Source organism: Arvicola amphibius, chromosome 6 (genome assembly GCF_903992535.2).
Source record: "Arvicola amphibius chromosome 6, mArvAmp1.2, whole genome shotgun sequence".
NCBI lineage: Eukaryota > Metazoa > Chordata > Mammalia > Rodentia > Cricetidae > Arvicola > Arvicola amphibius.
In genome coordinates, this window is record NC_052052.2 from 932,229 (window position 1) to 947,215 (window position 14,987).

The window sequence follows — 14,987 nt, forward strand, 5'->3', positions numbered from 1 at the left end:
AAAATTTATTTTGTGTGCATGAGCATTTTGTCTGCATGTATGTCTGTGTAACTCATGCATGTCTAGTGCTTGAGGAGGTGGTCAGACTCCACATGGTTGGTGGGAATTGAACCTGAGTCCTCTGTAAGAACAGCACATACTCTTAACAACGGGGCCATCTTCCAGCCCTCAAGTAATACTTTTTAACACAGTAAATGTGATTGGGAAGAAATGACCAAATAAAAGTTCTCTAAATCTCTAAAACTTCTTTAAAAAGATTTATTTATTTATTTATTTATTTATTTATTTATTTATTATGTATACACTGTTCTGTCTGCTTGTATGCCTGCAGGCCAGAAGAGAGCGCCAGATCTCATTACAGATGGTTGTGAGCCACCATGTGGTTGTTGGGAATTGAACTCAGTACCCTTGGAAGTGATCTTAATCACTGAGCCTAATCTCTAATAACTTTAAATGTAGAAGGATTCTCAAAAAACCCTGAAGGCCAGTTAAATGGTTTAGTGGATAAAGGCACCTGCTTGCCAAGTCTAAAGACCCGAGTTCCAGCTCCAGAACCCACGTGGTGGGAGGAGAGAATGTCTGGCAAGTGTCTTCTTCCAGCACACACTCGTGGCATGCACACACGCAAGTAGATACATGTAAAAAATTAATCTTGATTTTTTTTTTATGTGTTTGCTCACATGTGTGCATGTGCCTGCAGAGGCCAGAAGACGGTGTCAGATTCCAGGAACTGGAGGCACAGACAGCTGTGAGCTCATCTAGGTACCGAGAACTGAACTGGTCCTCGGCAACATCAGTAAGTACTCAGCCACCCAGACGTCTTTGTAAAAATTATTTTATAATTATTTTTTAAATTATTGTCTTGAGAACATTACTGTAAACTTACAGAAAAACATGAAGAATAATGGGTTTATCTCCATGTCTTCATATAGCTCTGTAAAAATTACTGACAAGAAAATGTAAAAGGCCAGAGCGGACCACAGCGAGGAGGGTGAAGGAGGGAAGATGAGGTGAGAGAGGCCACAGAAACCCAAGAGGAAGAAAGGTCAGGGACAGGGTCATAGGGATAGGATCCTCACAGACCCAGAAAACAGAGCCAAGGGATCAAGTCTGTAGGCTCAGTGGGACATCAAATCCAGGATGTCTCAGAAAAGTCTGCATCATCAGAAATTCTTAAAAGAAATTCTAAAATCTTCCAGAAAAAAGAAAAATAGGTCACATTCAAAGGATTAAAATTAAAAATGGCATCAATTCATTAATGGTGATTTGGAAACAGAAAAAGTGGATTGCCACATTCCGACTCTCAGTCACTATTTGTCAACTAAAGACAAGAGCAGAAGTTCCCTGTTTGAGAGATATTGGATTTAGTAGATGTCCTTTCTGTACTTTTCCCGGAATAAGGGCACGCAAGAAGCCCACGCTCTTCTGTGCTACATTGTTACCATCATCCATGGCGGGGAAGTTCTCCATCAGCTCCTCGTCAGAGAACTGGGCAGTAGGTTCTTCCATACTGGGAGACAGAAGTTAGCTGCAAAAAAATTATTATACAATATATATCATCAAGATTATAGATTTAAAATTCCTTAACACTTGTAAGAACTAAAGTGCAGTGAGACACACCTGTGGTTTCAGGATTTAAGAAGCCACGGAAGGGAAGATGTTTGAGACTTGCAGTTGCGACATAACAAAATTCAAAATATAAAAAAGGACTTTCTCTCATCTAACACATTAAGAAAATATATAAGCTATAGACTAAGAAAAAGTATTCATAGCAGAAGTATTGGGGGAAGTTTGTAAGGCATCAATAAGACAAAATTACATTTTTAAAAGGTCAAAGAGTTTTATGTTGCAAAGAAGACAGACAAGAGGTGAGTAAACCCGTCTGCTCACACGGGCACACAATAACAACGATTTTGTGTGACAGAACGGCTCAGCAGGGAAGGGCTGCTGCCAAGCCTGGTAACCTGAGTTCTGTCCCCAGCACCCATCAGAGTAAGAGGAAAGCTTAGAAGACTTTGGGGGACAAATCAGTCACATGTTCTATGAACACTGTGCTTGGTTCCTGATTCAAGCAGATCACCCTCAATGAAATTCTTGAGGTAATCTCTGAAAATTGGCAACAAGTGTTGGATTTTATTAAGAAATTACTGTTTGGGGGCTGGAGAGATGGCTCAGAGGTTAAGAGCACTGGCTGCTCTTCCAGAGGTCCTGAGTTCAATTCCCAGCAACCACATGGTGGCTCACAACCATCTGTAATGAGATCTGGTGCCCTCTTCTGGCCTGCAGGGATACATGCAGGTGGAACACTGTGTAGTTAATAAACAATTTTTTAAAAAGATTTATTTATTTATTTATTATGTGTATAGTGTTCTGCCTGCATGTATCCCTGCAGGCCAGAAGAAGGAGGGCACCAGATCTCATTACAGATGGTTGTGAGCCACAATGTGATTGCTGGGAATTGAACTCAGGACCTCTGGAAGAGCAGCCAGTGCTCTTAACCTCTGAGCCATCTCTCCAGCCCAATACATCTTTTTTTTTTTTTTAAAGAAATAACTGTTTTGTTGGAGTTGATATAATTTTGTGGGTCGGCTAAAAGTAGAGGTGCACACTACAGTTTTCCAAGGGAGAAGAGAGCATGACTGGTCGTCTTTGCGATGTGTCAGCCCAAACGGCAACAGGAATACACAGCATTGGTATACTGCGACTGGAATCTAGGCTCATATTATCCTTCCCCCTGTTCGTTTTAAATTTTCAAGATTTGTTTGTTTATTTTTATTTATTAACTTACTATTATTATTATTTGTGTGTGTGTGTGTGTGTGTGTGTGTGTGTGTGTGTGTGTATGTACTCAAAGATGTCTGCAAAGGCCAGTAGAAGGTTTCAGATCTCCTGGAACTTGAGTTATAGGCATTGTAAATGGCCCAATTTTGGCACTGGAAATTAAAATTCAGTTCTCTGCAAGAGCTACAAATGCCCTTAACAATTCAACCATCTCCCCAGCCTCCTTCTCCTGACTTTTGTGATTATGAAATTTTCTGTAAGAAAAAAATACAAAAAGAATAAAATATAAACAAACAAATAAATAACTAGAACTCAGGTTCAGTCACTGGGGAGTTCCTGTAGTCAATAACTCAATTTTAGATTTACTAAACTACATCTGAGTCTCAACAGGGGTGTGTACATGTGTAGGTACATGTGTGCATACAACAGGGGTGTGTACATGTGTAGGTACATGTGTGCATGCAGCAGGGGTGTGTACATGTGCAGGTGCATGTGTGCATACAACAGGGGTGTGTGCATGTGTAGGCACATGTGTGCATACAGCAGGGAACAATAAATCAGAAACCTGCCCGGTGCATTTAAAATATCTGTAGAACAAGGAGCAATAGTGCTGAAGGAGCATGAGGGAGGAGTGCCCTACCAATATTCAGACTTATTATGAAGTTACAGAATTAGAACGTGCCATGGCAAAGACAAATAGACCTACAGAATCAGATAAGGGATCCAGAAACTGATTGCTAAAGACTGATACCACTTAGTACAAAATCTCATTGCTCGCCAGAAGGACTGAGTGTTTTTCAGTGGGCATGCTGAGAAGCTGGACCTTTCCTGGAATCCATGTGGATTAAAAGCTCATCTGTGAAAAGTGAAACCATCAGAGTGGCAGTGGCCAAGGAAGAGTCATGACCTTACGGTTTCTAAATAAGACACCAAGGATATTAGCTGTGAGAGAGAATGCTGGCAGAGTCACCTGTATTTTAATCTAAAACTTCTGATCAGATGACATCCTAAGGAGACTCAGAAAAGCTATGGGGTAGGAGATAACTACAATCCTTAACTTAAAATGTTTACCATCAAGACCATGAAAAGGATCTACTGAGTTCATGCAGAATACGCTGCCCAGAAGAAACACAAGCCAAAGCTCTGTTATCAGGAGCTTCATAATAAGAGACATTCGGCGAATACACACGGCAATCATCTATCCAGATTAGCAGCATGTCCAGCTGCACATCTGTTCTCCTAGTGTTATTAACAGGTTGTCTTTCGGATGATAAACTATCTTGTGACCATAATGTAAGAAAAGTTGTTCAGCGTCATCTGTAATAAGGGAACTGCAAAGTTACAGTGAGCTATCAGTACACAGACATCAGACTTGGGAGCATAGAGGTCTAGCAGGTGCTGGTGAAGACATGAAACATGAAAAGACTGATAAATCAACAGTGAACTGAGTGGTGGAGCTTTGGATTAGTCGTGACGAGCTAGACATTATACAGGAAAAAAGAGCAAATCCTTTGCTTTCCCCATTAATTTTAAAATAAATTACTACATATTTTCTGTCTTAAAACAGCACAAATTTATCTCATTATTCTACAGGAGCAGTTCTCAACCTGTGGGCCTTGACCCCCCTTCCATTGGGGGTTGCATACAGATATCCTGGACATCAGACTTTACAAGTTATTAGCAGTGGCAAATTAGTTATGAAGTAGCAATGAAATAGTTCTATGGTTGGGTGTCTTAGGGTTTCTATTGCTGTGAAGAGACACCATGACCACCACAACTCTTATAAAGGAAAACATTTCATTGTGGTGGCTTGCTTACGGTTCAGTCCGTCATCACCATAGTGGGAGAAGGCAGTGTGCTGGCAGACATGGCGCTGGTGCACACAGCAGGAAGTGAACTGTCTCACTGGGCACGGCTTGAGCATATATGAGACCTGAAAGCCCGCCTCCACAGTGACACACTTCCTCCAACAAGACCACACCCATTCCAGCAAGGCCGTACTTCCCATTAGTGGGCGTTTTCTTTCTGCTCACCACAGGGGGTCACTACAACGTGAGGAATTGTATTAAAGGATTGAGAACCCACGGTCTGGAGCACAGGCGTCTGAGTCTGTGTGATCTAAGACCATGGTGTCAGCAGGTGTGTGCGGAATTCTGCAGGCCGGAAGAGGGCACCAGATCTCACAGATGGCTGTGAGCTACCGTATGGTTTCTAGGAATTGAACTCAGGACCTCTGGAAGAGCAGCCAGTGCTCTCAACCTCTGAGGCATTTCTCCAGCACAACTGCTGCCATCTTAAGAAATGATTATTATGATGTCCTCCAATTAGCCCTAGCTGTTTTTTTTCTCAGCAAAATCATGAGAGTATTAGGTGGGATTGTATAGCAGATTCCAGCTTCGGAGAGCTCCCTGACTTTCCAATTTATTCTTTCCAATTTATTCTTTCCAATTTATTCTCTCTCTCTCTCTCTCTCTCTCTCTCTCTCTCTCTCTCTCTCTCTCTCTGTCTCTCTCATTTTCTTTCTTTTCTTTCTTCTTTTTTTTTTCGGTGGCAGCATCTCAGCTTGAATTCACAATCTTCCTGTCTCAGGCTCCTGAAAGCTGGGATTATAATAGCATGCTGTCGTATCCAACTTTGATATTACCTTAAGATAAATAGGCATTTACAGAAAGAATGAGTTTGCTTTTGTTCTGGTCCACAGAGATTCTCCTCTTTTGCCCCCAGATTTTGACCCAGGCTGCAGGGTTCTGTCTGGTACAAGCTCCTCCTGTCCCCCAGCCCCTTGGCCTGACAGTAAGCTGCACTGGGCATCACCCTAGGTTTGTCTTTCTCTTCTTCACAGTCTCACAACACTTTTGAGGCCGGTCCTGGAACAGCAGGACCGTGTTCCTTTTTGGAAGCCAGAGTGCGTGTGGTCTGTCTTCTTGCCTCTTCACTATCGAGAGCCGCCTTCACTCCTTGGCAAGCAGTCCTCCTTCTAACCTGTTCAAAGCTGCAGCACCAGCTGAGCCAACCGTGCTCGAGTCTTTGATGTTCTCTCCACACTCACATGGCCTTTTGAGTGTAGCTGCATTGAACTGAAATGACATGGGGTAATTCCTCCATCTCAAAGGCAGCCAGGTGAACTCCCCAGTTCCTCTTTCCACAGAACATCCTGTTTTTACTGGGACATTGGATGTCTCTGAAGCCACTGTGTTGCCTACGCCAACTTCTGAAGCAATAGGTTCTCTTCTGAAAAGGACACCCTCTCCTTAGAGAAGACTGCAGAGACCCTCACTCTCACATTAGTGTTCCAGGGTTGACATAACAAAACATCCCAACCTGGATGCTTTACATAACAGAAATGTATCCTGACAGTCATGAAGCCAGAAGTTTACATTTGTTTCTAAGACAGGGTTCCAGACTGGGTGTTGGTGGTGCACATGTCTTTAGTCCCAGCACTCGAGATGCAGAAGCAGGCGGATCTCTGTGAGTTCGAGGCCAGCCTGGTCTATAGAGTGAGTTCCAGGACAGCTAGGGCTACACAGAGAAACCCTGCCTCAAAAAACCAACCAACTAATGAACAAATACTTCTGTTCAAGAATAAGTTTCTAATCTAAAGACAAGCAAAGATGTGTGGTTACACACAAGTTAGAAATGAGGACCACAGGTCTGTGCATGGTTAACCAGCAGAGAGGGGTACTGTGTTATGGGTGAAGACGAGGTTCTACTTATTGGCTTGGGCGGGCTTTTTATATTTGCTTGATAGTCAGTACTCAGATTGTACACAAGAAGTTAGGCATGATTTGTCCGAAGAGAACATCCGTCAGTGAGTACCTGAGCATCCACACAGCTCAGTATCTGGCCCACAGCGGACATTCAGGGAATGTTTTGCTAACCATCTCTACTCAGATAAAGGGACTATTTTATGCGGAACCAACCAAAGGAGGTCTATCCATTCGCAGTAAAAGGATTTTGTATGATTGTGAGTCTTCCTCGCATCTCTCAGACTGGTACCTGGTCCTCTCCAGCAAGGTTTGACTATACCTCTTCATAAACTGTGGTAACCACGTGGCTCACAGCCATGCGGCCACACAGAGAAGCCAGACACCCAAGTCCCGCACATCCTCAAGGTAGCCCCCCGGAAGATCGCCGGAAGATCGCGTCATCAGTACCCACCTCTCTTGTCAGTCCAGGAACGCCCCTCAGGATGAGACTTCAGCAAAGGTCTCCCAGGAATGCACTGTTGTCCAAACCCCTCCGCAATAGCCCCTTAGCAACAGCCCTTAAAGAATGGTCCCTGGAGACGACCCCTTAGCAACAGCCCCTCCCAAATGATCCCTAGGTAGTGGATCCGCAGAAGGGTTCCCCCCCCCCACCACCACCGCAGAAGCAACTCCTCGGCGTCGCTTCCTCTGCGGTGGTCCCGGAGGAACAGTTCCTTGACACTAGTCACTCAGAAATGTCCCCTTAACGGCCGACCGACTGTCTCTCAGCCACCTTGGGTCTGAGGCTGCGTCGTTTTGGCCCGCAGCTCCATGGTAACGGGAGGCTGCGTTGTGGCGGCGGGTAGGGCGGAGCTTGCGCTAAAAGAGCCTGCGCGCAGGCGTAGTGCAGCTGCGCTGGCTGTCCTGAGGGTTGAGTTGCAACTGAGGGGGTTGCCTAGACAATTCTCCTGGAGACTGGGGCAAGTGCTTAGTGACTTGGCTAAAGCCAGTTGAAACTTAGGTCAACTGCTAACTTAAAAAAATAAAAACGTTTACATGAACGTTGGAAACTCCGGCCTTTCTTTTAAAAGTGAAAGACTGGCGCCGCAGGCTTTAATCTGAAAGACTGCTTTCCTAAATGCTGTGCAGTCTGCGTCCTGCCCTCTAGGTGGTGACATCTGACTCCTCTGTGTGACCCACAGGACCCTTGTGGGATTGTGTTTGGTCTTTCAGGTTGGCGTTGTCACCAACCTGGGCCCGAGATGGATTCAACCATGGACAGGACAGGACAGGAAAAGACATCGGGGTTACAGGGATGACTGGCAACTGCTTTAGTTTTATTTTGGAGACGAAGAACCTTCTGCTTCTGGAAGTTCTCAAAAAGTACTGTTGAAATCTCAGTGGAGTAAATCTCTTTACTCTGGCCAGATAATTTCCCTCTCAAATCGTAAGCTTTAGGAATACCACTGCAATACTGTATCACTCAGTTGTAGGTGTGTGTGTGTGTGTGTGTGTGTGTGTGTGTGTGTGTGATGCTGGAGATTGAACCTAGATGTTATATGTCTGGAACATTGTCTATGGAAGCTGTATGTTCTAGTTTGTTTCCCGATTGCTATGCTAAAGCACTGACCCAAAGCAGCTTGGAGAAGAGAGCCTATAGGCACCCTGGAGCTGTGGGAGTGTGTGATCTGAGCCTCCTTTTTCTGGGTTGCCCTTGTTAAAGGGATGAGCAGGGTTATGAGGTGGCCGTATCCACTGCTATAGTTTGAGTATGAAGTGGTCTTCCTTGCCTCCAAAGGCTCACTCATTGAAGGCTTGGCCCTCAGGTGATGGATCCAATTGTTGCAAGGTGCTCAGATCATGAGGCTTCTAACTTAATGAATTAATCCTGCCAGTTTGATGGCATTATTATATATGGAGGTGTCAGAAAATTACCAGGTGGCAATTAGTTGAAGGAAGTCGGTCACTGGAAGAGCTACCCTGGAAAGATATAAATGTCCCTGATCCCCTCCTGTTGCCTTTCCTGCTGTCTGGCAAGCATGAGGCGAGGAACTTTGTTTTGCTACACCCTGTCATGACACATTTTGTCTCACCATAGCCAAGAAACAAAGGAACCAGCTGAAACCTTTGAAAGATGGAGTCAATACATTTTTCCAGCTGGGCTTGGTGACACAGACTTCTAATCTCAGGAGACAGAAGCAGGACGGCAAGCTCAAGGTCTGCTGGGCTTGATAAATGTTTCGGGATAGTTCTGACCACTCACCAAGATCCGGTCTCAGAGCAAAAAGGCCTGTGGACGCAGCTCAGTCATGCCAACTGCTGTCCATGTACAAGGTTCTCAGTGCAACTCTCCTTACAGTAAAACAAGCTAATCAATAAGTAAGCCTTCTCTTCTAAGTTGCCTCAAGTATCTGTTACAGGGACAAAACCCTGGTTAGCACGTGCATAGGACCCCCCTAGTGTGCACTCTGCTCCTCTTTGGGTTGACCAAACCTGTCGGGTATATACCTCTCCCTTCTATTCAAATGTGAGGATCATGTGAGGATCTAGGAGTGGAGGCTTTCTCAGTCCGATTCTTTTTCCTAATCTTCCCAAGATGTGAGCACCTGCTAAATTTCTCGTATCCCTCATTCTGTACCACGCCCGCTAACTGGAGGACACACGTTCACACACCTGGTGCCAAAATGGTCTGAGAAAGCTGGCTGTAGGGCATTATGAAGTGGTTTACCCACTGTCCCGTTGGCAATGAGGAGCCCCGCTAGGTATCATGGGAATGGATAAGAGGCAGCAGCTCATCAGTGAGACTTTTACTGGCAACACATGGAGGCGTGATGGCCGGCGCAAAGATGTGGGTGTTAGGGAGAAGAGTGTGTTTGTGGGGTATAGGAGAATAAACACCCAGTGAGCGTGACCGTGAAAAGCTAGAGGCTGCTAATAAAATGTTGGTACTGGTGTGAAGTCCGGTGCCACTTTGGTAGTTGGTAGGCACCTGGTCTCTCACAGTAAGAGCAAAGGGAAGGCAATGCCCAGAGCAAGGACTGAGTCGTTGGCGCCACTGGGCTCCAGCAATGATTGAGTCTCTGTTGAACAGGCTTCCCACAACTAGGCCACAGCCCTAACTGTGGACAAGAGCCCGGGACTGCGGGGTGGGGTGGGCACCAGTGAATGTCCTGGAGTCTGTGGTTGTCCTGACTCTTCTGAAGTGACTTCAGAGCATCCAAAGGAAGCTCCTGCCTTGCTAAGAAGAGGAAGCACTCCCCAGTGTTCATGAAGATACTGTAGAGGTCTCCCTCAAAGGGTAACAAGGTTCTCTTTGCTGTCTGTCTTTATCCTTTCTCCTAGTGGCTATAAAGGGCAAGATACTCCCTACCCCACTAATAAATAAAATCTGCAGAGACTTCTGACTGGGACTGAACTTCCAAGCCTCAACAGACCAGGTCAAACTGAAGTCAGCTACACCGACGTTTCACATCCCCAGCAAAATGTTTATTTGACCCGAGAAACTAGGAGATAAATGTGATAACTAAGAAATTTCATAAGGATCGAGGCAATTAAATCAGGAAATGTCTCACCAAGACATTTAATAATCAAACAGATAGAGATAAGAGATAAATAAAAACTCCTTAAAACATCCAGAGGAAAGACCCAATTTTATACAGTGCACCCAAGCCACAAACCAAGGGAGAGACATCTTGAAAACTTCAAGGAGAAAAAGAGAAAGGTAGACTGGCTGGCTCACCAATGATCTGATTACCTATGCCTCAGGAAGATGGGATGTCAAAAATAAAGGCAATGCTATGGTATGCAAATTATTGGCAATAAAGTTGCTTTTGTTTTAAAAATGTTGTTTAGGCAGAGGCTCGGCTCAGTTGATAGATTGCTTGCCTGGCACTCACCCCATGTTCGATCTTCAGCATAAACTGGGCCCTTGGAAGATAGACAGAAGGATCAGAAGTTCTGAATTATCCTTAATTACATAGTGAGTTTAAGGATAGCCTGGGCTACATGAGCCCCTGTCTTAAAAAGCATAAATTTAAAAGGTGTGTGTGTGTGTGTGTGTGTGTGTGTGTGTGTGTGTGTGCTAGAGTCAGCTCAGAAGTTACAAGTGCTTTTTTTGGAGGACCTAAGCTTGGTTCCCAGTACACACACTGGCTCCAGGCAGACAATTCTCACTGAAACTATCACAGAGCCCTCAATGATGCCAGCATCTACTGAGGAAAGTTCCAGGCTGTGTCAAGGCAAGAGAGCAGCAATGAAGGGAAATAGATAATGTGAATTATTTAACAAATAATACTTTATTTAATACATCTAATTATTATTATAATAAAATTATTTATTATTCAATAAATAGTACTCTTCAAAAGTTTAGTTGAAATGGGAAATAGAGAGAACCCAAGCTGGGTGAAACGATTTGTAAAACAGCCAACCTAAAACAAACAACCACTCGGTTTGACACATAGAAGACAAATAACCTCATTGTTTTAATTAGTAAGAAGTTAAAAGAAAGCACTTAGAAGCGCACTCAGAACCTTAGTCACTGAAAAAATATTTCACATTGTATCTGCAATGAGATACCTCTTCCTAGCTGTCCTTTGGTCCAGATTAGAGATTTGCTATGTTAAGTGTTGGCGAGGAGGTGAGGCAACATAAAATCTCTCACATCCCAGAGGGAGCACTAAATGGTACAGCCACTTTGGAGAGCAGATTGGCAGTCTCTTAACAAATAAAGCATTTGTTCCCCTAAAATCCAACAATCCTACACCTACATATTTATCCAAAAGAAATACATATGTCCACTCAACGGCTTGTACTTGAGTGTTCAGAGCATTTTCACTTGTAATAGCCTAAACTGGATACCCAAACGACCATCAGCTGGTGGGAAGTTAAACAAATTAAAGATATTCAGGGCAATGCAGTTAAGCAATAAAAATAACACCAATGGCCAGGCATGGTGGTGCATGCCTTAAATCCAAGCACTCAGAAGGAAAGGCAAGCAGCTTTCTGTGGGTTCAATACCAGCCTGATCCACATAGCAAGTTCCAGGCTTGCCAGGGCTACATGGTAAGACTCTGTCGTCTCTCTCCACCCCCCAAATGCTGATGCATGCAGCAACAAATGTGTTGTTGTTCCCAGCTCTGCGGTCACCTGAGGACTTTCAGGGGGCTCGAGGTTCACTGGGTGTCACCCATGCCAAGCTTACTAGAAGAGGGGGACAGGATTTAGGTCCCGTATCTGGAGACTGGAGCCTATGTTCCTCCTGGCTATGAACATGTCAAAGCTGCCCTCACTTCCTGCTCTGCCATCTGCCAGCTTGCAACGAGCGGCAACGAGCGGGGGTCTTCATCAAAGAATGGAAACACCAAAGATGCCTGTAAGACTTAAGCCACTGGCTTTTATAACCAAGTCTGATGATTCCTTATTACCCAGGGATATCATACTTCACTGGCTCCAGATCACACAACCAGAAATGGGTTCCAAGAACCAGACGTAGGATAATTGGAAGCAACTACCTATACCAGCTTTATTCTGCGTGACTCCATTTAAAAATTATGGAAAAAAAAGACAGAAAACCTACTTTAAATGTTTTTGTTAGACAGGGATTTGCTATGTAAACTAGATGGCCTGAAACATGCTAACTGCAGGTTGGTCTTGAACTCCACTGCTTCAGTCTCCTGAGTGCTAGGATTGCAGGTATTCACCACCATGCCTAGCTAGTAAACCTTCGATTTCTCTGACCTCAGCAGCCATAATCAAAGAATCCAGCTCCAGAAGACAGGCCAATGGAAACCTTCCTCACAAGCTGTCCCTGGGCAGCTGCAGAAGCCCCAGAATGATCCTGTATATTAAGCCTAGTGTTGGATTTTCCTAGCAGCCATTTTTAGTTTTGTGGCATACACTCAGTCATGCTCATAGCTAGTATAGAGTTTTTCTTCACTTGATTGACAGTTCTTTTGTTAGAAATGTTAATTTGTGCCTAACATTTTCTATCATGTGAAAGACTTCAAAATGTCACTTTGAAAACAAACTTTGAGAATAGAATTCGGACTTTTCTACATTGTATTCAAGTAAAGGATCTCTTTGATGCCTGTCTGGCTCTAGGCAGACACAAATGTGCTAAATGTATCAAGTAGCCCTTTAGTGGTGCTTGGGATTGACATCACTAACAACGCTTCAATGAAACCCTTTTCTGAGTGGTCTGGACCGCAGGCTTGCTTTGCATCGTGGACCTTGGAGTTTATTCTGCTCCAAGTATTTTGTATGTGATCCTTTCTGCCAAGTTTCTTCTGCTTATCCACATGAACAACTCTAGTTGAAAATCACAGGATTAATAATTGCACTCTAGGCTTAGTGAAATCCTATTTGTATCTCTGTCATTTTCTCTCTTTAGTGAGTTCTCCCAAGAACACAACAAAGCAAGCTCACAAATGTATCAGGCAAGGGGTTTAAATTTAGCCAATGCAGTTTCCTCTTGCAGGCTGTGTGACTCACCTCCACCCCCTAGGGCCAACCTGCTGCCCTGGCACTGCAATCCTGGGCTTAGGCCAGCTCCCCTGCCCAAGCCTCACTCTTGTTCCCTCACTTCCCATGTGCTGGGTGCACTGGCAAAGCAATCGTGCAAACCTACGGCAACAAATACTGCAGGCCAGTCCTACGATCGTCGAGCTCCCCAGGAGACCTGGCCTCTGTGGCTTTTTCAGAGCCACGTAGGGCCTTTCTATCTGTGGATAAACTGAACGGGTGAGTCCTGCGGCTGCCTCAGGAGGCAGGATTTTTAACCTTCAGGCATCCTGTTCAGTTCCATTAGGGGAGGGCAATATGCCTTCCTGCCCAGAACAAAAAGACACAGCCCTCATTGCCTTTATTATCCAACCAAGGGTTCTGAATAGATTCTACTTGATGCATGCCAAATAAATAGTAATGGAGGGGTATTAGTGGGTCTCGTTTCTCTGAGGAAATACCTGACAAGGGCAACCTAGAGAAGGTATTAGTTTAGCTCACAACTTAAAGGCACAGTCCATCATGGTGGGGAAAGCATGGCTGGGAGAGCAGCTCTCACTGTGGTGTCAGGAGCGAGGCAGCTGGTGGGTCACACTGCACCTGCCTGCAGTCAGGAAGCCAAGAGAGATGTTGGTGCTCAGCTCGCTTCTCTTTTGTCCCCTTCTGTCACTCAGCCTATGGAATGGTGCCACTGACCTGCAGACTAAGTCTTCTCTTTGCAGTGGAACCGTTCTGAAAATACCCGCATAGAGACTCCCAAAGGTGCATCTCTTCTGTGATTCCTAATCTAATCAAGTTGACGGTGGAAATGAATCATGGATGCAGGTGCCTGAAGAGTGAATAGTGATGAAGGGGGATCAGATGAGTAGGCGTGAAGGGGGATCAGATGAGTAGACGTGAAGGGGGATCAGATGAGTAGGTGTGAAGCCCCAGTTCTTTCTCACCATTGTTCTTTTTTAAAAAAGGATTCATTTGCTTTCATTTTCTGTATATGGATGTTTGCATGCTTGTGTATTTGTGCACTACATGCCTGCCTGGCGGGGCTATGGATCCCCAGAACTAGATGGTTGTGAGCTGTTTTGTAGGTGCTGGGAGTCAAGCCCAACTCCCCTGCAAGAGCAGCAACCACTTTTAACCACTGAGCATCTCAGTCCCACTTCACTACTGTTCTCTTGGGGTAGCAGGTCCCCAATCCATGCTCTAAGTGCACCAAGACTAGAAGAGGGGCTTCTTGACGTGCCTGGAGAAGAGCACACACCTCAGAGATGGGCATTTGATCTGTGATAGTGGCCTTGTGGGGTAGACAGTGAGTGGGGCTCTCCCTCAGAGCAACAACGGGAGTAGAGTGGAGGACGTGTGAGACTATTCTGTGGTGCCTGCAGAGGAAGAAGCAGGCCAGACTTGTTAGGGACAGCCTGAGACTCTCCCAGCCATGCAGGGCCAACGCTCTGCTTCCCCCTGGGTGAGAACGATCCACAGCTGTCTTTCCTGATTTCCGTAGTAGAGCCCATGTGAGAGATGGAGATGGAGAGGTAGCCAGTTACATTTGTTGGTGGGGAGCAACCGAAGCTCAGAAGCAACTTTTCAGAAATCTTGCTAGGAAATCTTGTTTTGAAAGCTTGTAATCCGGTACTTTAGGGGAAGCAGGGTGATCAGGAGTTCAGAGCCATCCTTGGCTGTATAGCAAGTTCAAGGCCAACCTAGACTACATCAGACCCCGTCTCAAAAATGAAGCAAAACAATAAAAAAGCGTAAGGAGTGCCTTGTGCTAGAAGCTCCAGAACCCATCTTTTTCTGCACAGCTCTAGGTGCTGGCTAGTCATCCCCAGGGGACTTAGGCTACTGAATTAAGGACATTCCTGATTAGTCTGGATCTAACAACTGATCTTCTGCTTCAGTCTCCCAAGTACCTAGAACTCCAGGTGTAGTGTGTACACCAATGGTATGCTAAATTTCCCATTTAAAAAAATATTTATTTTTATGTACATTGGGGTTTTTTTGGCTTTTTTGTTTTGTTTTGTT

At 44.8% G+C, this 14,987-nt stretch overlaps 1 protein-coding gene across 1 annotated transcript in view; it reads right to left on the reverse strand.

Annotated features, from left to right (window-relative positions):
• The window catches only part of Cfap74 (cilia and flagella associated protein 74), a 50,641-nt gene extending 49,132 nt beyond the window's left edge, over positions 1-1,509 (reverse strand). The window contains 1 exon segment of the mRNA XM_038334344.1: positions 1,387-1,509. Within this exon segment, the coding sequence (XP_038190272.1) occupies positions 1,387-1,509 (123 nt within the window).
• Between the last annotated feature and the right edge of the window lie 13,478 nt (positions 1,510-14,987).